This window comes from Brassica napus, chromosome A5 (assembly GCF_020379485.1).
Source record: "Brassica napus cultivar Da-Ae chromosome A5, Da-Ae, whole genome shotgun sequence".
NCBI classification, from domain to species: domain Eukaryota; kingdom Viridiplantae; phylum Streptophyta; class Magnoliopsida; order Brassicales; family Brassicaceae; genus Brassica; species Brassica napus.
Genome location: NC_063438.1, coordinates 17955589 through 17979606, shown reverse-complemented (window position 1 = coordinate 17979606; position 24018 = coordinate 17955589). Strand labels below are relative to the sequence as shown.

Genomic DNA, 24018 nt, shown 5'->3' with positions numbered 1-24018 from the left:
AGTCGTCGGTAATCTGTCGATATATCCCGTTTCTGATGGAATATCAACGTTTTTTTCTGTCGGAATTTGGCTGTTTTCTTGTAGTGGTAGAGCACCTGTTTTTTTTCATATACTTAATTTACAAAACGGTTATATTCTTACCAAATTTAGTTGCATTTTTTTGTATACTAAGTCAATTAACTCTATGTCCAATGTTCGGTGTCAACGAACATAGATCAACCCATAGAAACCAGAGACCAAGCTCAAAACTTTGGTCATCACCAAACAAATCTTAGGGACCTGCAAGAGACAACATAGGAGGTCCAAAACGATGAGAGACATCAATCAGCCATAGAGAGACCATAGACGACCACATTTCTGATTGCACACCATGACCCTTATGAGCCTTGGACCAAGCTGAAAGTACCATCCCCACCTGCATACTCCAGCCAGAGACTCCCCCTCCCCCTTAAGCATAAATATTAAAAAATTTAAAATAAAAAAAACTATTTTGATCATTTTCTTTATTGAATGTTATTTTTGTGACAAAAACTTAAAAAAAACTATTTGAATGAATTGTCCATTGTTTTATCCCGCGATATCGCAGGATAGTCATCTAGTTTTTTTTTTTTGGCTCAACATCAACTTATATTCATCCAAAGATTGGGTACAACCAGTTCAATCCACAACAGATTTTCACCGCATATGCAAATGGGGATCTAGTATCACCCTGAATCACTATAGAGGATCCAACACTACCCAACTTAATCCCATTGCATTTTAAACCCCAAAGGAACGTAAATCATCCCACAACACGGAATGAAATCGTCCCATTAAACCACCTAATTCGACCTAATGATACGAAGACATCTACTCACACGAAAGATACAAGCCTAATTCGAGCACAATTATAACCAGATTATTGGTTCCAGAAGATAGGAGTGGAGCTCATGTACCAACAACAAACTTCGCAAGAGGCGCATCTTCGAAACTCAGCTCACTTCTCCGGATTTCGATGACTCGATCCTCAGCCACAAAACGGACATACGTGCCCGTACTGAAAAAACCGGACTTTAACAACGAACGCTAGCAGGCACCGCAAATCCAAAGCTTCCAATGGTGCAGAACTCTTGCCGCCGGTTATGAACAGAACATCCTCTCCGGCGCTGGGATGCAGAGCTTCTGCCACATGCCGTTGTAAGGTTAACTTTGCATAACTTATCATAACTAATAATTAAATTGTTTTAGAAAAAAATCCTTAGGATAGCCATTTTGAAGTTTTTGTCACAAAAATACTCCTCAATGAAAAAAATGACCAAAAGAAGTTTTATTAAAAAGAAAAAATATATTTATACCTTAGGGTTAACTAATCTAGACTTAGGGTTTAGAGTTAGGAGGTGAAGTTTTGAAGATATGATTTCAAATTTAAAAAATAAAAAATAAATTAGTAAATTTTTAAAATGAAAAAAAAAAACTATTTTGGTTATGTTTTTTTTATTGAATGTTATTTTTGTGACAAAAACTTAAAAGAAACTATTTAAATGAATTGCCCATTGTTTTATCCCGCGATACGGTATGATAGTCATCTAGTTTTCTTAAAATCTGATAACAGATCGTGTTATGGAATAAATTGGTTTGTTTAAATAGGAGGGTTCGATTTAAAGAGGAAGAAAAGAAAAAAGATATCGGCCTTGGTCCAGGCCCATTAAAGCGAATGACGTGGTAATTTAATAAACCGGAGCCCTAGACCCGCCGCTGAATCAAAATCGTAGAAGAGAAGAGAACTTCTCAAAATCACAGAGCTTTGGTCGTTGGCTTTCTTCTTCATTCTCTCTCTCTCGTCTGAATTAACGCTCTTCAATTTTGACCTTTATTAAGAAATATGTCGGCTCCGTCACCGTCACCGTCTCTGACTAACAATGGTCTTTCAGCCGCCGTCACGCCTCCTACGAACCTCCGTGGTCGCAACAAACCCAAGTGTATCCAATGCGGCAACGTCGCTCGCTCCAGGTCATGTCGATGAATCTATTGTCTTTCGATCTTGACAAAGTTTGAAACTTTTAGATGTTTTGGGTTTTGGGATGAATCTTTTGTCAGTTTTATTTTCTTGGCACTTGCAAAATTCTGCTATTGGCTTATTGATGAATGTGATAACTGCAGATGCCCCTTTCAATCTTGTAAGGGTTGCTGTTCGAGAGCAGAGAACCCCTGCCCTATTCACGGTAAGATGACATTCATAATCACTCAAGCTTTTGGAGTTTGATAAGAGTATCTTTTCTTTAGGCGATTAGTTGAGAGAACTATATATATATGTTGCTTAATTCGGTTTATGTATTCTTGTCGATGCAGTTCTTAAAGGAGTTGCAACTTCTGCTGAGAAAACAGCACCAACTACTCCATCGTCCGACCACAAAGCATCCGAGGGCACTCCTGGGTACATACCTTTTTTTTTTTTTTGCTTATATTAGTACAATGGAACTAAAAATTGGTTTTTGTTAGTTGCTGAGATACTTTATGATGGCTCCTTTATTTTGACATTTTTCTTCTATCTGAGACTGCTTCAGGAGTACAACTAGATTTTCATCAATCCGCCATCTTTCTAGCAACTTTGCTCAGTTTAATAACCTCAATGCTACTGCTCGCCAGAGAAAGCCTTTGACGATTAAGGTACTACTAATGAGGAAGGTCACTCTTTGAAAAATCTTCTACTTGTTTTTTTTTTTCCTCTTACCCTCTCTACATTGTGTTAGGATGCTCAAGCGTTAAACGAGTGGCGGTTTACAAAGCTTAAAGAGTACAGAGACAGAAAAATTGAAGTGGAGGATGAAGCTTTTGATCGGTACATGAGTAATGTGAGTCTACTTGAAGAAGCCTTTTCATTGGCATTTGTTCCTGGAGATGCAGCAGCTTCTCAGCAAAACAAGGAGGAAATAACTGTTTCGGAGCTTAAACTGAGGCTCAGATCAAACTCCGCAAGAACAGAGACCTTCAAAAAGCGGATCAAAGAGACTGTCAAAGCCGGTTTGGTGATGGTTCAGAAACGGGGTGGTAAATCAGATGATCAAGATGAAGTAGAAAGACGGATCAAAAGACGTAAATGGGAGGAGAAGACTTCAGCTTTGAATGAAATAATCGACAAGCTGAACAAAGCAAGAACCGAAGAGGATCTCAAATCTTGCACAGAGTTGAAATCAAAGCACTATGGTCAAGTTTCTTCCAGTTCTACATCCGAACACAACAAGATTTTCCCTGCTTATGTCCGAAAAGTTGAGGTCTGTGAAGATGCATTTCTTCAAGAAACTGGCGAGCAACTACAATCTTTTGACCAAGTTATAACTTTGTGAAGACAGTCAGGAGCAAACTACAAACATGTCGATGAATTGAATGTACTGGTGGAGATGAAAACTTTATTGGCTATATATAGGTTTTTAAATGAGCATAGATCTTTCAAAGCCAATCCTCAAGATTGTTGGGTAAAGTAATGTTGAGCATAGATTAGCTATTGAATCGAGAAAGCTTTGTTGATTCCTTGATTAAAAATTGGACAATTCTCCCCAATAGCAATTTTTAAGTTTTTGTTACATAAATAGTCTTAAAAAAAAAGATCAAAATAGCTTTTTCTTATTTTGAAATTTTTAATATACTTTTTTTTTTTTAAATTTGAAACCTTATCTTCATAACTCTACCCCTAACTCTAAACCCTAAGTATATATACATTTTAAGCTATTTTTTTGACAAAAAGTTTTAAAAATGCTATTTTAGAAAATTTCTCTTACAAATTACTCATTATATATAGATTCTAAAATCATTCTATCGTGTTGTAAAATCACTCGTAAATTAATTGTAATATTTCTATTTAGTTATTTACATTTGAGTTGTGATTTCATGTTGGACTATTTCACTATGCTCTGATTCTGAGCTTCTGACACTGAGAAAACTGAGTTCCACGAAGCAAAAAGATTACGAGATATTTCACAAATTATATTTAGGGCGTGTCCTGGAACATAGTCTAGTGAAACACTTCTGAGGATAGAAATATTTATACAGACATTCTGAGCATAGACAGATGAAAGACCGACTTATGGTCTCCAATTTTTTTAAAAAACTTTCAAATTTGTAAAGAACATATATTTATACCAACATTTATTAAACTTTATAGTTTTTTTTAAACTAAATTTTTTTATAGTTCTCAAAATTTCAAGATCGTTCCTGATTATATTGATGGTTAATTTGAGAGTTTTTCTTTAAAAAAAAAAAATTATTTGAGAAAATTTTGCATAAATTTATGAGAAATTACTTGAGTTTGAATCTCTCATCTTAATTCACCTAAAAATAGACCATATTCAAAATTAATGTAAATCAGATCGAAAATGCACATTAAATTAAGTTTGGTTTATATAAACCCAGATTTCCGTCAATAAATCTGGTACAACATAAATTAAAAAGTCTGTCACCACACAAAAAAAAAGTTTACCAACAATTTTAAGTCGGATATATAACTCTGCCGTAAAAAATAAGTCGAACACAAGAAAATAAGTCGGTGCATAAAAAAATAAGTCGACCACAAAAATCTACCATTTGTAACAAATCTGCTACCTCATTCGACAGACATATTCTTAAAAATCTGTTTTCTATTCAAATCGGACAATTAACTCCACCGTGGAAACAAATCTGACGTTTCTAAAAAAGTCTGACACCACTTTAACGATAGATTTATTTTTCTATATAGATTTTATGAACAGACTTATTTATTCGGCAGATTTTTTTTTTGAAAATAATGTTGTCGCCAATCAAATGTTAAGGGTATTTTGGTAATATTTTTTTGTTATAACTAAGGACAAAGGCAATTACGACCAGAAAAATATTCTGATAGTTTTCAAAAAATATGAGTCATTATAGTAATAACACAATTAATTTGTGTTATTTTAGTAAACTTCACTTTTATAAAACTTAACTTTTAAATATCAATCCGACCAAGATATGGAGAAGAAGAGTTTAAGAGTTAAGATTGTAATAGCAAAAAATTTGAACTGAAAATTACAAAGTATTTAAAACGATACTTTCGGTTCGGTTCGGTTTTCGGTTATTTTTGGTTTTCACCTAAATTTCCGAAAATAACCGATTTTTATGATTTTTGGTTAATTTCGGTATAGGTTTTTAAAAAAGTTCGGATTTTCCGGTTATTTCCGGTTATTTTCGGTTATTTTTGGTTATTTTCAGTTATTTCGGTTTGGATTTTCGGTTATTTTTGGTTATTTACGGTTACTTTCAGTTATTTTCGGGTTTTCCAAAAAAAAAAAAAATCAAAAACCGAACCGAAAACCAAATTATTTTTTAAAATCGTATCGAACCAAACCGATCTCGAAAACATAACCGAACCGAAAACCAAAAATGTCGGTTCGGTTCGGTTCGGCTGGTTCTGTTCGGGGCAAAGTCGCATGGCTATTAGAAAGGTAAGTTATTAAAAACAAACAACCTAATTATAAACATTAAAATATTTTATAAGCAAATGTAATTAATATGATATCAACATGCGTAAGTTTACTGTTTGAATAATAAGGAAAGTTTTTAATATTTGTTTTAGTTATAAATCTTGCCCAAGTCTAAAATAAATCGATAATTATTATCCCCTAGCTATATATGGGCTTAACAAAATTGACAATAGTTTTGGGCTTATCTACATAAGCGATTAATTAAAATAAATGAAAAATAAAATTCAAAAAAATCGACCAATAGAATTATAACAATTTTTCTGCGAAGATCTATATTAATGCCATGTCAGCAAAAATCACTAAAGTGACTTCTCTTTTAATATATAGAGGGATATTTCTATTTAGTTATTTACATTTGAGTTGTGATTTCATGTTAGACTATATTTCAAAATGCAAACCACCAGACTTTCAGCAATAAATGCGAATCGGCGCAGTGGATAATCCATCTTATGTGTGGACAACTATTATAGCGGCAAGGAAGCTATTACTTTTGGGTATCAGGAACAAAATGCTCTCATGATATGAAATTAATGTTTGGCAGGATCCATGGATTCCCTCAACGCCAGCAAGGTAGGCTCGCCCCAGGGCCCCTGTAGTACATCCAAAGATGACCGTCAGTAGTTCTATTAATTTTGAATAGAAGGAGTGGGACGCTCGACTACTGGAACAGTATGTAGACCAAGAGGACATACCGATGATTCAGAGTCTGGCCATAAGCCCTATTCATCGAGGTGATACGTTTTGTTGGAGCTATACCATAAATGGTCAATATACAGTCAAGTCTAGATATTGGGTAGCTACAAATATACTAACAAATGATGAGGAAAAAGAAGTTCTAGAGTCCAATATAACCAAACTTCAAGCCTTTGCTTGAAAAGTGAATACACCACAAAAGATTTTTCATCTTATATGACAATTAATCTCAGGGCAGGTAGCGGTCACAAGGAATATGGTACGTTACAATATGCGATGTGATAACTACTGCCCAAGGTGTGGAGCCAGAAGAAACTGTTACACATGCGATCTTCGAATGCCCACTGGCCTTATAAGCATAGGCATTATCATGAACACCGTCAAGCTCTCAAACTTTCCCTATCTCGAGTATCTACACCAACATGGACTATCTATTTTAGAGGAAGAATAGTATTATGGAGCCAGAAGATGATAGAGACCCTTATCCTTGGATAATCTGGTACATTTGGAATGCTAGAAATGATAAACTTTTCAGAGGAATAAACAGGGACCCATTGGAGCTAGTCAGATATGCAGAGAGTGAGTGTCAGGTCTGGTACAATGCAAAAGATACTATACTTGTTCCTCCACATGCACAAATTGTTGAAGAAACACAAGCCTTAAGCTTGGGTAATATTTTCATGGTAGCATGGACCGCCACAAATCAATTCAGTGGAATTGGAAGGATAGCATGGGAAAGATCCAACTAACGGGGACACATAACTTAAGGAGGCGTGAGACAGAACTACACTCGGACCTAGAAGCGCTAAGATGGGTAATGGAAAGTAAGAAGCAAGGCAAGAAGAACTACATGAGAAAAGCAGCTGATATCGCTAAAGAAAGCAATGTGGAAGATACCTACACTTCCCAAGATCAAAATGTTCTTATGGTGTGCGTTATCAGGTGCGCTTGCAGTTACAAACATGCTAAATTCGAAAGGCCTGGATCTGGACCCGTTGTGCCAGTTATGCAAGCAAGACAGGGAGACCTTTAATCATCTCTTATTTTGCTGCAGTAATGCTGAGGAGATATAGAGTATTTAAGGAGTACGAAAACCGATTCAAGGTTTTTCTCCCTCTCTAGAGGAGAACTTTCAGTTTTTTTTCAACCTATTGGGTAACCAGAACAATGCTAGTTCAGAAATTCCATCACTGCCTTGGCTCTTATGTAATATATGGAAGAAGAGGAACGCTATCTTATATGCTGATGCTCAGGGCTCAGGTGCCTTTATGGTGCAAAACGCGGAGGAAGAAGCTAACTTATGGTTTGCAGAAAATGCAAAAGAGCGTGAGATGGAAGGCCATAGTGATGAGATGAGCAAGAGGAAGCGTTGGATCCCGCCAGAAACAGGGGTTTTTAGGTTCAACATGCATGCTAACCGGAGGAATGCACAGCTACATAGTGGAATGGCTTGGATCGCACGAGACTACAGGGGTGATGTGAAACATCATGCCAGAGATGTGTTCATATGCTCGCCCTCACGCTTGGTTGCTGAGTTGTGAGGTATCATATGGGTGCTACAGAGCGCAAGGGACCTCCGAGCTACGGACACTATTGTAGCACCAGACCATCAGGACACCATTGATGCACTATCTTCGCCTTCTAATTGGCCACAGTGCAGAGGTTTGGTTCAACAGATCTTTTGCCTAAAAAATCAGTTTCATTCGGTGGTCTTTTCCAATTTTACCTAGCTTTAGGTGGTCCTGCTTGGCTGCACAATAGATTACAGCGAGAAGTGCATAAAGTTAACTAACCAATCTTTCCCTTAAGATGTTAGTCTTTCATATATGCAATACTCTTTTTTATCCTTGTCAGACATGTGTGATGTCAAAATTCTAGTGCTTTGTATTGGTTTAAGCCTATTTCCAGACATTAAAAAAAAAAAAACTGATATAAGTATGTTTTCAACGGTTTCTAATTTTTTTCAACATAAAGGGCAACTAAAGCAAAAATGGAATCAAAATAGTTTTATCTCATTAGGACAATGCTATTGAATTTTTTTTTCTATATTTTCAACTTTTTCCTAATTAAAATCGGTCAACCTTTAGCGAGAAGGTCATTTTTGAATAATCTTGCAATTACAATAGTTTCGTTTAGGTAGTTTTTTTTTTAAGAAAGGGCAATCGTTTACGTAGTTAGATAAGTGGTAAAGTAGATTGTCGTATTTGCACGAGGAATAAGACATGGAGAATCTCCAACGAAAACAAAAAGATAACACAGTCGTGCCAAACTTAAATAAATTATAGCGAAGCAAGAATCTTATTACATTGTGATGATCTGGTACAGTTAATGTGATCCAAGTCAAACCAATATCACGTCATTTATTTATACATGTCTATCGCCGAAAAACGACAATGATACTTTATCAAGATTCTTCGTCATTTATTATTCAATTTTGTAAACTTTATGGTTATATAATATTTATAGTTTTGCCTTAAACAAATGTTATTGAACTCTAAAATCTAGTACATGAGACAATTCTAAACAAACTTTATTTGTTTATTATATGTATGTAACACAGAACCGAGACTTCTAGCTCCGGTGATAAAGAGCTCACGACTGTGAGTTTCGCCACCTGGGTTTGAAACTCGGTTAACCCGGTTACGTATATATTTTAGAAATTATCTTGTGTGTGTATGTTTATGTGTATATACAATCATACAGATAAACGAAGAAGAGGGTCTAAAGACGAAGGAGACGAAGAAGATTCTGCGAAGCTACTCCAGATATCGACATTATCATCATTATTCCAGTGAAGATCCCATCGCTGCATCATGGCATCACCATCTTCTTCTTCGTCAAAACTCGTACGATCACACGTATGATGACCATTGTTCAATTGCCACGCCACTAACCGGTCAAGACTACCCCAATTACTGCAACCCGGTCTGCCGGTTATCTTCTCTTCAACCAAAGAGGAATCGAGTTGGTTAGTGGTCGTTAAACATTGGCCGACAAGATTTTCAGATTTGGGTGTCTCAAGACTTGGGAGTTGCATGAATAAAAGATCGTCTTGATGTTGATTTTTGGTTTGGATCTCGGGCATGAAAATATTGGGACCGGAACGGTCCATGCACAGAAGAACGTGGTCCAAAACGGTTGCGTTTAGAGTGTTGTGAAAGGTGGTGGTCCTTCTGTTTTCGTCAGTGTCATCAGGTGAAGAAAATAGAGTGATTTTAGGAGAATCGTCGATCTTTTGATAATTTTTCTTCCTGAACACTCGACATACCACCCAACCGTCTTCGTTGTAACTCATTGGGTCTTCAGTTACTACATCAGAACAGCCCTGCTAATGGAACAAACCGATCAATTAAAAATGCATTAGAAGATTATGAAGACTTTGACGTCGTAAATGCGACTTGTTGAAGTTGTTGGGTGCAAAATACATAGCGAAAAAACGACATAGGACTATGTCGTTCCTATAAGTATATTTAATTAAAAACATCATATGTCCTAATTGAAATAATCAGTTTTGTAATCTTTTTAATATAAGAGATCGATAATTCTGTTATAACAAACTCACTGTTATATATACTTGTACATGAGATGAATAAACTCAAGCAAAAAACTTTTGGGAACCATTCCATTGTAGAAACTCAAAGGACAGTTTTTGTTTTTAATTCTAACAATATAATATATATTTGTTTTCAATTCTTACAATATATATATGTGTGTGATTTAATTCAATGTTAGGAAGTATTTAAAAATTAAAATGAAATTTGAAACAATGTTAAAGTAAGCAATCATACAAAAATTCTATAAAAGGTTGTTTCTAATTATATCCTTTGCGGATAATTTCTGTTAAATCGCCTAGAACTAGAACCCCTATTAATCTAGGAACTTCTATGAAATATTGTTTTTAATATTCATTTTTGTCTTAGTGAAACGAATATATAGTGCGTACTAGCTAATTCTAGACTTGATCTGCCTCTTACAACCTACAATGATTATTGATGATAGCTACACTTACATTACTTGTTGGAGTATCGTCGAGGCGATACTCATGCATGATCCAATCAGATTTTTCACCATGAGGAGCTCTTCCTTTATAGAACACGAGGGTCTTTCTCAATCCAATTCTCCGGACACAACTATAGATGATCTTATCACGTCCAGTAGCTTTCCAGAATCCAGCGACTGTTGCCCGGTTTGTTCTAGTCCCGGTTGGATATTTCTTGTCCTTATGACTGAAGAAGTACCAATCGTTCTGTGGCGTCAACCCGATTCTACATTCCTCTGCATTTGCTAACCAAAATGGTTCAAAAAAAGAAACTTGATAGGCATCAAAAGAGGTTTTGATATAAAGGTTATATTTGTTAGAAGAACCTTGAATATCCCAAGGCTCAAGCTTGTTGAGATCTACTTCACGAATGACATCAAGATCGATCTTTTGAGAGTGAACTTTCTTGCGGAGATAGTAATGGAGAAGTTCTTCTTCTGTTGGATGGAATCTGAAACCTGGAGGCACTTTTGATTGTCCATTAATCGAAAGATTTACATTATTCTCCGCCATTGATGATGATAACGATATCTTTTTAGTTTGTTTTTGCTCTAGTAGAGTAGAGAAGTTGAATGATTAGAAGTGAAGTGGTTACAACTTAGCATAAGAGAGCAGGCGATGAGATCATTTTATAATGGTGGTGGGATCACTCGAGGATACAGCCCCTAATAAGGGGGAAATTATTATTTAAATAAAGATGTGGAAAATGAGTATGCATTAAAGTGTCTTTATGCTATTAAATAATTTATTAAATTTTTGGTTTATGTTTAAATCGAAATTGATCATGTGTAGGTTGTGACGTAATTAATTCATATTTCTTTTGACGTCTAATGTCATGTATATGTCAGTATGTACTATGGGAAAAATATCAACGTAGGTACGCGGATTTAGTGGACATAAAGCTTGTTGTTTTCTTGTAATTACTTATTACAGAATCTGAGTTTTAGGTGAAAAAGTAAAAAAGAGTATACATAACAGATTCATGCAGCAGAAATGACAATAACGTTATTGTCGGTAATTCTTCGAATATTGTTATTAATAAAATTTCTTAGATGGTTGAATCAAAACCATTTAACAAAAAAGGCATTGAAAGGAAGTTCGAATCCAATTACCACCCAATTAGAAGTCTCACTTCAACTTTTTCATATATTTGAAACTAAAAAACAAAAACGAATAGGCGTTGTTTAATTTGTTGACCTAAACTTGAGATAACGTAGAATATAAAATATCTTAATGAGATTAGGATTAATATATATTGAAAGTTATCTATAAGATATGTTTCCTAATGAGATTAGGAACTTATAAGTGTTATATAAGGAGATGCTAATGTTGTAGCATAACTTGTGAGTTTGAGTTTGAGAACATTATTAATAAAGTGAGTGTTTTATATTGAGTTGAGTTATACATTTTTGGATTATAGTCTTTCTTATTCAATAATTGGTATCAAAGCTCTTCTACTGAAATCGTAAAACCTAAGATCTAAGAGAGAAGTTCGTGAGAAAAGAAAAAAACATGGGAGATAAGGACCTTGTTGTAGCGACAAACAAACCAAGAGAGAGCACTCATACGACTATACAATGTCTTATGCTCAACGCCACAAACTATACAGTTTGGAGCATGAGAATGAAGGTGGCCCTTAAGGTACATAAGGTCTGGGAGGCGATCGAGCCAGGTAAAGAAGATGGGGAAAAACGACTTGGCCCGAGCTCTTCTCTTCCAATCCATACCAGAGACTCTGATTCTACAAATAAGGAATCTTGAGACAGAAAAAGAGATCTGGGAAGCAATAAAGTCAAGGAATGTAGGAGCCGAGAGAGTAAGAGAGGCTAAACTGCAAACTTTGATGGATGACTTTAACCGGCTTAAGATGAAGGAGACAGAAACAATCGATGAGTTCTCTGGAAAGCTCGCGGAGATGACAGCAAGATCGACATCCTTAGGAGAGAACATAGAAGAACCGACAATGGTGAAGAAATTCTTAGTCTCCCGAGGAAGAAGTACATACATGTCATAGCAGCTCTTGAACAAGTTCTCAACCTCAATACCACAAGCTTCGAGGATATTGTTGGACGTCTGAAAGCCTATGAAGAAAGAATCAAAGGAGATGATCAACAAGAGGATCAAGGTAACAAACTTATGTATGCTAACCTTTACTCTCCGGACGCCCAAGACGCCTATGGTAGAGGAAGAGGACATAGTGGACGCTTCAACAGAGGCAGAGGACGTGGTCGATGGAACAACCAGCGAGACTGGAAGGATGGAAGAGATACGACGAGAGTGGTCTGTTACCGTTGTGACAAAGCAGGTCACTATGCATACAACTGTCCCGATAGACTTCTCAAGCTGCAAGAAGTTCATGAGAATGACGATGAGAGTACGCGTGAAGCAGAAGAGTTAATGATGCATGATATTGTGTATCTCAATGAGGAGAATGTGATGCCAAGAAAGCTCGATACACACGCTGATGGAGATAACATGTGGTATCTAGACAACGGAGCGAGTAACCACAAGTCTGGAAACCGAGAATATTTTTCTGTGCTTGATGAACATGTCACTGGAAAAGTGAGATTTGGTGATGATTCTCGCATAGACATCAAAGGAAAGGGCTCAGTAATTTTCTTAAGTAAAAAGGGTAAAAAGAAAATATTGGCGAATGTCTATTATATTACAGACCTGCGAAGTAATATCATCAGCTTGGGGAAAGCTACTGAATCCGGATGCGACGTAAGGATGAAAGACGACTACCTATGAGTTTTTAAACTGTTTTATTGAGTCAAAAAAGGACAATGAACTTCTACAATTTTCCTTACTCATCTGACCACTCTTTAGCATCATTCTTAGATTTATTGACTGCAGATAGTACTATGGATGCTAAAGTGGATGAGTCTACCAGTTATTCACACTTGTTGAGAATGTTTGGAAGAACCAAAGTTGACCTCCAATTTAATTGAGTTTAACTTGCTTGTCTTGGGGCTTGGTATACATTGGATCGGAATCCTCCTGCAAGTCTAGAAGGTATTAGACTTAGTGTCACTGATTTTCCTTCCACCTCTCTTTGGCATCCTTATATACATAAAAGATTGAGATGATTTCCTGAGATGAAGAGGGGTAGGTACATTACCTATGATCCCACTATTCTAAATCAAAGGAATGATCACATATTGTTTGGAAGCGAGGGATAGATACATTATCGATGATCCCACTATTCGCCTACAACTTTGCCAAAAAAAAAAAATATATGATTCAGAGAAGAGAGAAGAGAGAGGGGAAATCAGAAAGGTTATATGCAACTCCAAATACTTGCTTGAGTTTATTCCATGTGTTCAGTGATCGATACTTCCAAGGTAGAGCTTACACCTTTTATTTATATGTATTAAATGAGGTCAGTAGAGAGGTTAGTCAGACATGATTAGTTAAGTTGTTGGATGAATGAAATTGGTTGCTAAGCTCGGATATTGCATAGAAAGTACTTCTAAGTTAAGATTGATTTGATGTGGTTGCAATATTGTTGAGGTGATAGTAAGTTCTTTAATTATGTGAGTCTCTGATGTTTTTAAACCGCTTCCAGAGAGACTGCTTGTTGTTTTGCTTAGGGATAAGCAAAAGAGTAAGTATGGGGGTGTGATATACAGGCCCGGCTTAAAATGTATGTGGGCCCTGTGCCATACAATAAAATTTACCTGTGTAAATACATAATTTTAAAGAACTCAAAAAAATAGGGCCCTAAAAAAGTAAAACTCAACAAATCAGGGCCCTAAAACAGGTAAAATTCAAAAAATAAAGGCCCTAAAACAGGTAAAAAATTCTAATGAAAATAAAAGGGCCCAGTGCATTTGCACCTTCAGCACCACCCCAAAGCCGGCACTGGTGATATACCATGGATTTTACTCACTTTTAACCATGGTATATATGTGTTTTCAAATACATTATAGTTGTTTGGAGTCTTTCTAGTATGTTTTCAGGTTTTAGAGTGATTTGGAGGAAAATGGTGATTTTGGTGCATTTTGGAGATAAAATGATAAAGACTCGTAATTGACCATCGACCACGACTATCGATCGATGGGCGAAGGCAAAAATCGATCAACACACATTCTGTGGTATCGATCAATGATGAAGCGCACAGAAACCAGATTGGGTTTCAGCCGACTTAAAGTCCAAGTCCCATAAGAATTACCAGATTACCCATGTCGAGTTTTAACCTAATATTTATGTGCTTGTCATTGTTCTAGGCAACACACGCTTTCGTACTTTATACTTTTTTTACATCAAAATACTTAGTCTTAGATTTGGAGAGAAGATCCGAGAAATCCTTCAGAACTTTGTGATTGGAACTCCAGTTTCTTTACTCTTATCTTATTTATGCAATATGTTTATGTTATTTTCATGAATTGCTTAGCCATGTCTGAGTAGATCATCTTGTTAGATTAAGGGTTCAGATATTCACGAGGGATTAGCCCAAAATATAGAATTTACTAAGTGTCAGAATTTTAATCAACTAGACTGTTCTTAATGCAGGTGTTCTACAATAGCTAACTAGAACCTTGTCTATAGATACTAGGGTGCATTCGGAAGATTGGTTCTTTGTCTGAAATAGTTTAGGTTGTGTTAGGATTGCTAGAAACAAGCGTAAGCTGATTTAGTTAACCTAGTGAACACGTTCAAACCCGTTCGTAACGCTCCCTGGATGGAACGTCGATTAATACAAAATTGACAATTCTCTAGTTGTATCGATCGACGGACTGAAAGGTGTATCGATCGACACCACATCGTTGGAATCGATCGACACTTTCTCAGAACCAACAAGCGACAATTGAGTTCCTAGATCCGGCGATAGATAGCCTAAATATACGAAAGTTGATCGGCTTTTCTAATTGTTTGAGTTCTATAATATCCATATATACTTAGTCTATATATCTATAAACTTGATTGACTGAATAGAAACCCTAAGTCTAACGTCTCTCTCATCAATCTTAAAACCCAATCAATCTACTGAACAATTACTTGTTTATCAGTGTCATTTACTGTTTTAAAACCATTCAACCTAGCTTAACTACATAACTAGATTAGATGTATTGTGTGTCTTAGCCAGAACCGGCCCTAAGAATTTATAGACTAGAAGCATTAAAAAAAATGGCCACTTTTTAGAGAGTAAAATTGGAAAAAAAAAACAAAAAGATGATATGGTCAATATAAGCTTCGAATCCGGGTTGTTTGACTATAACATGGATCCGAAGATACCACTGGACTAATGAAAACTTATGGTAAAATGTGGCCGAAATTAATACACAAAATTATCGGTTGGAAGCAGGTGCTTCCTTGGCTTTGTCCGAAGGCCGGCACTGGTCTTAGCTCCCTGTGAAATCGATCCTTAAATACTGCAATTGAATCTTTTATTTGAGAGAGTATAAATCATTTATAGGATTATTTGAATGATATTAAATCCCCATATCTATAAAGAAGTAGCTAGCCTCAAAATTCCAAATCTTTCAGAGCATGTTTAGTCCAACAATCTTCTTCACCATTGGATATCAGTTTTTCACTTTTTGTAACACCGATGAAAATTCTCACAAAAACTCTTGTTGACTTGGAAACTTTTTTTTGAATATGAAACCGATCAGGTGGACAGCTACTATCTCTTCACATATATATCAGAACGAAAATCATCCATCTATTTTCCGTATGTCTTCTACTGAATTAATGCATATTCATCAGTTTGCAACATCCGGAAGAGATTATAAACGGAAAACCAAATTGTTTTCAACAACAAATAATACAACGGGAACATCAGGTGTATTACTTTTATTGTTAAATGTTCAAATATCTGGGAAAGTAATCTTTATCACTGAATCATCCAAATGAATACCGAAAAACATAGAGAGAAACTCTCAGTTTTACTCATGAAATAGAATCTAAATATAATCTTTAGCCATAACCGATATAGTTATTATAACTTCAAAAATTTAAACATAAACCAAGTATAAAAATATTTAAATAATAAAAAGATAAATAGTTGCAAAAAAAAAGATAATAATAGTTATATTCAATTTAAATATTTTTTCCTAATCAAAGATACATCCTAAGATTAGACATATCTTAGAATCTTGCAAAACATGTGTCATATAAAAAATTGTAGTATCTTGCATTGTCTAGTCACCTAGCCTTGTAAAATAATGGGTAACTAGAAAAGGAACTTGAGTTTTTAGGATTGCTAGTATTTTTGTAATTACAGGATTTGAACTTTTAATATCTGCATAATTTTCAGGATGAACTTTATCGTCGAATAATTTATTCACCTTATTTTTAATGTATTTAAAATGTGATACATTTTTGACTGATCAAGTGAAAATGATTAGACAATTTCACTTTTAAGAACGTGATCACTATTTAAAATGTTAAGGCATTTTCAATCTCATTTAAAAAAAGTTCTATTTTTGATTGAGTGTTTTTCAATTCTATTTTCTATTTTAATCTATAATGAAGTAAAAAGTAAGATTACTCTACAAAAAATGAAATAATCATATTCACTACTTCATTTTCTTACCCATTAGTTAATTTTTCATTCCATATATAATAGTTTTAATAAAAAAATTTATTAGAATTAATTTATTTAAAATAAAATTACACACTGGAAATGGTTTCAGAGATACATGTCAATTTTTCCTCATGTAGGAACCACTAGATTACTTGGTTATCTTTTTTCCAGTATCTTTCCAAGACAATTAATTGATAAGATGTGATAAAGTGTGACATTCCACCTTCATTTCATGATTTTCATCATATATTCATCTCGCCCAGTCCCCAATGCATGTCTATTTCAAGCTTTTCACCTAAAATCAGAAGTATTTAAACAATCCAGACAATCTTATTTTCTCATTTAACCCTGATCCATACTTATCTTTTTTTAAAGAATGTTAAATTAAATTAAATTTATAAAAAATTACAACTTGTGTGACTGTTTTATGTCTGCGATGATTCTGAAAGACTGAAACACTAGATTGCTTTTCCAATACTAAAACACTTATCGATCAATAACATAAGAGCCCAATTGCTTTTCCAAAAGGATTTACAATGTTAAGAACGGAGGGATTGGTCATTGCGCAGACGATTGTGCTCTGCATGTAGCTTGTTTGATTAGCAAAATAATCTCGAGCAATTATGTTCGTTAATTACTATTTTTGCAAAGAAAAAAAATAGTAGTCCCATTTTGTTTTGCCTTTAGATATTGAAAAAGTTAAACAATTTAAATAGAGTAGAACTTTGATAAAAAAGAAAATTCGAGAGTAGGAAAGTGGGAGTGACAGGTTAGATTCCCAACTAAAAAGGCGACGGTTGGATTATTGTACCCACATACTTGAATTAGAAAAAGTTAATTTTCGAAAATATAATATATGTTAATACATATAAATATATGTTCAACAGTTTAGCAAAAATATAGATGCATATGATCAGTTATGGAGTTAATTGTGGAGAAAAGTATTCATAGATAATATTACAAAGGCAGGACTCTGGAGTGATGGCATTTTAATCGTTTTCTTGCTATTATATTATGTTATATATAAAAGTTGTAACCCTACAAACACTGTTCTTATCATATGTCTGTTGATGGGATATTTGTGCTTCAACATTAATAATGATGTCTTATTTCCCTAAATTCTATGCTTAATCATGCTTTTCGGTAGATAATTGATGGATTAACTAATATCACATAATGATTATACCATATTTGACCTCCCTATCTTTCACTTTTTCATTTGTTTAATCTAATTGTAATCGAGTTGAATGTGAAGTTTCACCTCGTAATTTGTTCCTACACTAGTATTGGGCTGCCAATTTGGTCACTGTCTTATGTTAATCACTTCCCATGTTCACATGTATGTCTTTTTATTGAAAAAAGAGTTTAGAAATAGTTTACAATTAAATGGTTATTAAATTGCAATAAGGATAAATAAACTAAATATCCATGTTAGACCAAAAAAGCTAAATATCCATGATAATGCTAAAGCTTTAACATTAGGGGGTGTTAGTGGGAGTTAGATTTATGATGATTGTTACAATTTATAGAATCTAGTGTTATTGGTTTACACATTCTCACATTCTCATTAAAATCTAGTGTTATTGGTTTTATGATTTAGTAATTCTATACACAATCTTTTGTTATTCAAAAAGTCTAGATTTTAATGATTCTTTAAATCTATTAAAGTTGGTGTTATTGGGAGTTGTATTCTTCACCATTTAACTCATAACACAAGATTTTGAGAATACTACTTATATACCTTAGATTCTTAGAATCATTATATCAATGTATTTTCATAGAATTTCACAATATACAAAACTCTCTACAACTCTTTCCAAATTTAACAAATCTTTCAACTTTTAAAATCAACAAACTCTATATAAATCTTATTCTACTAACACCCCCTTAGTATTGACAACAACAAAAAGAAGAAGGTCAATGTTGGTTCTGGTTGTCGTTTAACGGGTTTGGTTCAAGTGATCGCTGTCTGACTTGGAAAAAAAAAAGAAAAGAAAAGATATGTGCTCCTGAAACAAAATAGGTTCAAGCCAGTTTGATTTTTCAATCATGGACGATCACTGTAGTCTGTGAATACTTTAAATAACAAGAATATTCGGCTCTTCCACGTACGGGAGTATTATAAATTACTCCATATCCAGTTGATTTATACATTTGAACTAGGTAATAATCTAGCCATGTGCAGGATGAGGTGATTATTTGAAACTATATATTATATATTTCTTAAAATTATACATTACATATGCATATATTAAAAGGAAAGTTACTTTTCTTAAACATACCACAATTCTTCTATTGTTTTTTACCATCAATTATATCAAATATACGATTGATAGTAGATGAAATTTGACCTTAACGCTCTAATATAAATTTTTTTCCTAATTTGATATATCTAAAATAAAATAAAATACAGGTTTAAGCTAAAAAAAAAGGCTGAAACATTTTTCATGGTACCGTACGTAATGGACATGAGTTAGACATGTTTAAGGAAAACATTTACTAATTATTATCACTAAACTAGTGGTACATTAGACATTTATAATTTCCTCAAAACAAACTCGATTCAAATATAGGGGCTACATATATACAAAAAAGTAAATCACTGTAATAAATCGATGGCTATAATTAAGAAATTTGCATATCTATCTACTTTTAATTCACCCATTGACATAGCAAAATAATACATGGAAAGAACAATTAATAAGATGAATCTTTTTGACATTAGCTTGGACACCACAAACACGAAAGTCAATCATTCCGAAAATATTTGATTGACTCAAATTTTATTAATCTTTTGAATTGGAGCATTCAATATTTGACACCGAGATTTACTCCATTATGAAAATATAGCTTAATCAAGATCCAATGACAGCGTTTTTTTTCTGATTCACTTAAAATTATCATGGATTATATATTTTATTTTCCAGTGATATCTTCATATTGTATCTAAGTACTTATAATCAGAATAAAAATATAATTATATTGTTGATGTGATAGAGTATACACAACTATTATGCTAACATATTACTAATAATAACTAACTAATATACAACAACATAGAGACAAACCGCAAAACATTCTACTTGTTTCTGGTTTATTCAGCATAGTATATTATATAACATAAATTTGAAAAATTATATAATATTATGGCGAATGACATAATATTATCTCGAGTTGATATGGATGTTAAAAATTATCAATATAACTTAACATGGCATATAAATTATATTATCCACATAGTTTACACTTTATACAATAGAATTGTGACATGGATGTATAAAAAAATTTCAATATTCTAAATTTAGTGAACACGTTCATGAAATGCGACTATATATTTTTGGCAAGATGCTTAGAATAAATGCTTATAATCAAGATGATGCATAAAATGAAATATATACTATATGTTTTTGGCAATGACATGACAGGTAATTAGTCTAGGCCAAAGAGGGTTATTTAAAAAATGTTGTAAGGTGGAATGTGGTGTTGACACTTAGGAAATGGCAAAGTTGTGAATCACACATGAGATAAAGGTTCATTTATAAAAAAAAATTTCAGATAATAAGAAGAGGATGGAATGAACTTATGGTTATAATTGCATTTGGTGCGAGTGGTGAGCCAAAAAGTGAGACCTATATACTGTCCATTTAAATAAGGTTTTGAAAAGAAATTAGTGCTTAATTAATTGATTAGCCAAAGGCCAATAGTCAATAGTTAATAAGTGAAACTGCATTGTTGGTCTGGTGAAGCATAGGGAAATTTGCATGTCAAGCAATTCCAGCAAGAGCATGTTGTCATGTAAACCCATTGCTCACACTGACGTAATTAACCACTTTCTGATTCATTGGAGTTACGTAGTTATTGGATATTTTTATATACATATCATGCACAATACGCGCCATGGATAAAAATAGCATTTTTATGATACAAACCCGTTATCCAACAAAGTAAGACTACACGAGGGAATGACACATCTAGAGCAATCTAATTTATAGGGACGGAAAAAAAAAAAGAACATGATCTTTTTTTTTTTTGCATTAAGTTTTAGATGCACTTGGTTGGAGAATGAAAGTATGATATGTCGTTTTATTTGTCAGAATTTTGGATCGGATTGCAAATACGTGTTTCTTACCTATGATTGAGGTAGCACAAGCATGGTTAAACTTCTCGACAAAGCTGAACGAGGTAGAAACACTACAAAAAGATTTCAGTCATTCAAGATTTTCCACAATCTCCGGGCTCATAATGCAGTTGCTTATTCATTAGATAGAACTGTACAATCTTTCCATAGAAATCTTTGTATGTTGGTTGTTCTGTTTCGGTTTGGCTTTCCAGACCACCTCTTGTTTCAGTGATATAATTTTTTTTATGTCGAAAAAGACTATACATGGAATATTTTGCATCTTCGATTTGAATAGAAAGAGACCTCCACATGTAGTTTCAATGTATGGTCTATGAGTAATCAAATTATTTGGTTTGGATTGGATTGGATTGATATTAATGTTTTGTTGCTAGTTAAACTCGGATTGTTTTAACGCTATGTAATGTAATCAACTGAAATAATAATAATTACTAGGATAAAAAACATGCGCCTTGCGCATGGTGAATTTATATGAAAGTTATTTAAGAAATATCGTATGGAAAATAAAAATTTATATTCTGTATCGAATTAATATTTTTGGCCATAAAATATTTTTGTAAATTAAATAATTTGTTTACTTATGAGCTGATCTCATTTTAAAAAATATTTTAGGTCAAAAAATAACTTATCGTATAAGAAATTAACGTTTAGACCGAAGAATCTCAGACCTACTATTTGGTTACAATGACTATGCCAGCTCGGTTTTATATCATGAATTAGCAATTTAAAAGTTAATTATTGTTATGAGAAGTTTACGTTCACTTGTCAATTCTATCTATCTTCAATATTTTGCTCATTTTGTGTCTTTTTTTTTTCATTTTGGTTATTGCTCGATATAAATATTGATTTTTAAGTTTATTCTCATTTTGTTATTTTGTTTTGGCCTGAGATTTAGAAAATATTTTAATTTTAAATTTATTAAAAAGATATATACTTAGGTTAAGATCCTCTTCTTTTGCATAATAAATATTTTATATTTTTCTGCATATTATGAAATAATAAAATAATAATTATATATTAAATAACTAAGAAATCAATTACTATTATGTAATAAATTGGTGTGCGCATATAAATCAAACTACCTCTCTTGTTTATTCGCAATTATTTTAGGGTAAATAAATCAAAACATTCAATCTTATTTATCGTATATGATATATAATTAAATTTAAATGATATTAACATAAATATATAGTATACTTTTAATATGGATATTTATTAAATGAGGTTTCTACTCATATGATTTTATGATTATTTGCATATTTGTGTCACAAATTTTACACCAACAATGTTTTTTTAATGTGGAATATTTAGTGGTTTCAATAATTTATAATCATCTTAAAAAACAATGAAGATTTCAAAATTAAAATATTAACTTTCAAATATATGTTCAACGCACATATCAAAACACACACATATATATATATATATATATATATATATATATATATATATATTAACATAAACACCTATTAAAATATGATGTATAGTTTAATTTAAACGATATATATATATTAACGTAAACACACACACACACACATATATATATATATATATATATATATTAACATAAACACTTATTAAAATAAAATTATTTATTCATATGATTTTATGATCATTGTATCTTATTGTAGAAAAAAAATTAAACCTTGATCACAAAGTTAATATGAGACTTTTAACAGTTCTAGTAATTTATACTCGTTTTGAAAAATTTAAAATATAACATATACAAAAAAATTAAAATTTTATTATATGATTAATGAATTTGTGTAATTTATTTTAATAATAAATAATTAAACAAAAATGATAGAAAATATACAGATTGTTAGCAAATCTTTATTAGTTAAAATTATTAATGCCATATATTTATATATATTAATCACATTAGGTAATTCCGTAGGTTTTATTTAAGAAAATAATATATAATAATTTCAATTTGATAAATGAATGGTCCATAATGGACATACTATATAATATTCTCTAGCAATTTAGTTTTCGACTAAAAAAATTCTCAATTGATTCTCAAGCCGCCACATAAGTATTCTAATTAGGTGAAAACTCAGCATGTCACTTTTTTAGTTAGTACAAACTACAAGTTATAATTTTTTAAATGTTTCTCTATTAATATATAGGGGATTCCCTAGCAATTTAGTTTTGAATTAAAAATTCTCAATTGATTCTCAAGCTGCCACGTAAGCAAAATTAACATTCTAATTAGGTGACAACTCAGCATGACATTTTTTAATTAGTACAAACTACAGGTTATAACTTTTTAAATGTTTCTCTACTAATATATAGGGGATAAGCCATCATGCATGATAGCGTTAAAATCCGTCTTAATGGAAAATCACTCGAAAACATATCATCTACGAAAATGAGCCAAAATATTGAGAGAATAACTTTGCATACGCCAAGCCAATTTATACAACAATACTTCGGAACAAACTTCAAGTAATTCTTCTTGGAAAATCAATGAAGCGATTTTTGCTCGGAAAAGAATTAATAAAAAAGAACATTTTCTTAAAAGTATTTAACAAAAACACTAATAATTTTTAGGAAACATCTTTCGTAAAAATGAAACTAAATAGTTTTTAACAAAATAAACTTTAGTAAAAATAACTTTGGCAAATACTATTGAACATTTTCTTAAAAACGAAACAAACTTATGTAAAACTAATTTTGACAATTTTTACGGAAGATCTTCCATAAAACAAAACTGAACAGTTTATATGAAACAAACTTCTTAAAACTAACTTCAATAAGTCTTATGAACATCTTTTCTAAAAAGAAACTAAATATTTTTTTACGAAATAAAACTCCATAAAACTAACTTTGACAATTTATAAAATGACTTTCGTAAAACAAAGCAAAACAATCTTTTCGGAAGAAACTTTCGAAAAACCAAATTAATCTCAATAATTTACAAAACACTCTTGAGAAAACTAAATGAAATCACACTAAACCATCAACAGAAAATGAAATAAGAAGAGAGGAGCTAGCAAGGGACTCTCCTCGCCCCCTTTTTTCTCTCTAGTCATTGCCATTTCTCTCTCTTTCTTCTCCCCTCTCTTGCTCTCCTCTCACGTTCTTACCCACTCTCTCTCTCCTCTAGTTCTCACCCCTCTCTTCCTATGGTCTCTCTCTCTCT

General features: G+C 32.9%; 3 protein-coding genes across 6 annotated transcripts; 2 read left to right on the top strand and 1 right to left on the bottom strand.

Moving 5' to 3' along the window:
* Positions 1–1730: 1730 nt before the first annotated feature.
* LOC125608731 lies at positions 1731–3519 on the top strand. The gene is made up of 5 exons (XM_048779193.1): positions 1731–1989; positions 2140–2201; positions 2329–2413; positions 2544–2646; positions 2730–3519. The coding sequence occupies exons 1-5, from the start codon at positions 1862–1864 to the stop codon at positions 3321–3323; spliced, it is 972 nt and encodes a 323-aa protein (XP_048635150.1). The 5' UTR covers positions 1731–1861; the 3' UTR covers positions 3324–3519.
* Positions 3520–8635: 5116 nt separating this feature from the next.
* LOC125608730 (NAC domain-containing protein 12-like) lies at positions 8636–10867 on the bottom strand. 4 transcript variants are annotated; one of them, XM_048779189.1, is made up of 3 exons: positions 10530–10867; positions 10174–10448; positions 8636–9492 (listed from the first exon to the last, which is right to left on the bottom strand). In XM_048779189.1, exons 1-3 carry the CDS (start codon positions 10714–10716, stop codon positions 8860–8862), a joined length of 1095 nt encoding a protein of 364 aa, XP_048635146.1. In that variant the 5' UTR covers positions 10717–10867; the 3' UTR covers positions 8636–8859. The 4 variants fall into 4 exon arrangements, with proteins under 4 accessions (XP_048635146.1, XP_048635147.1, XP_048635148.1 ...); XM_048779190.1 differs by having other exon boundaries at positions 8636–9489; positions 10530–10865; XM_048779191.1 differs by having other exon boundaries at positions 10174–10439; positions 10530–10862.
* A 1017-nt stretch (positions 10868–11884) lies between these two features.
* On the top strand, positions 11885–12954 carry LOC125608636. The gene is made up of 2 exons (XM_048779070.1): positions 11885–12200; positions 12284–12954. Exons 1-2 carry the CDS (start codon positions 11885–11887, stop codon positions 12952–12954), a joined length of 987 nt encoding a protein of 328 aa, XP_048635027.1.
* Positions 12955–24018: the final 11064 nt, after the last annotated feature.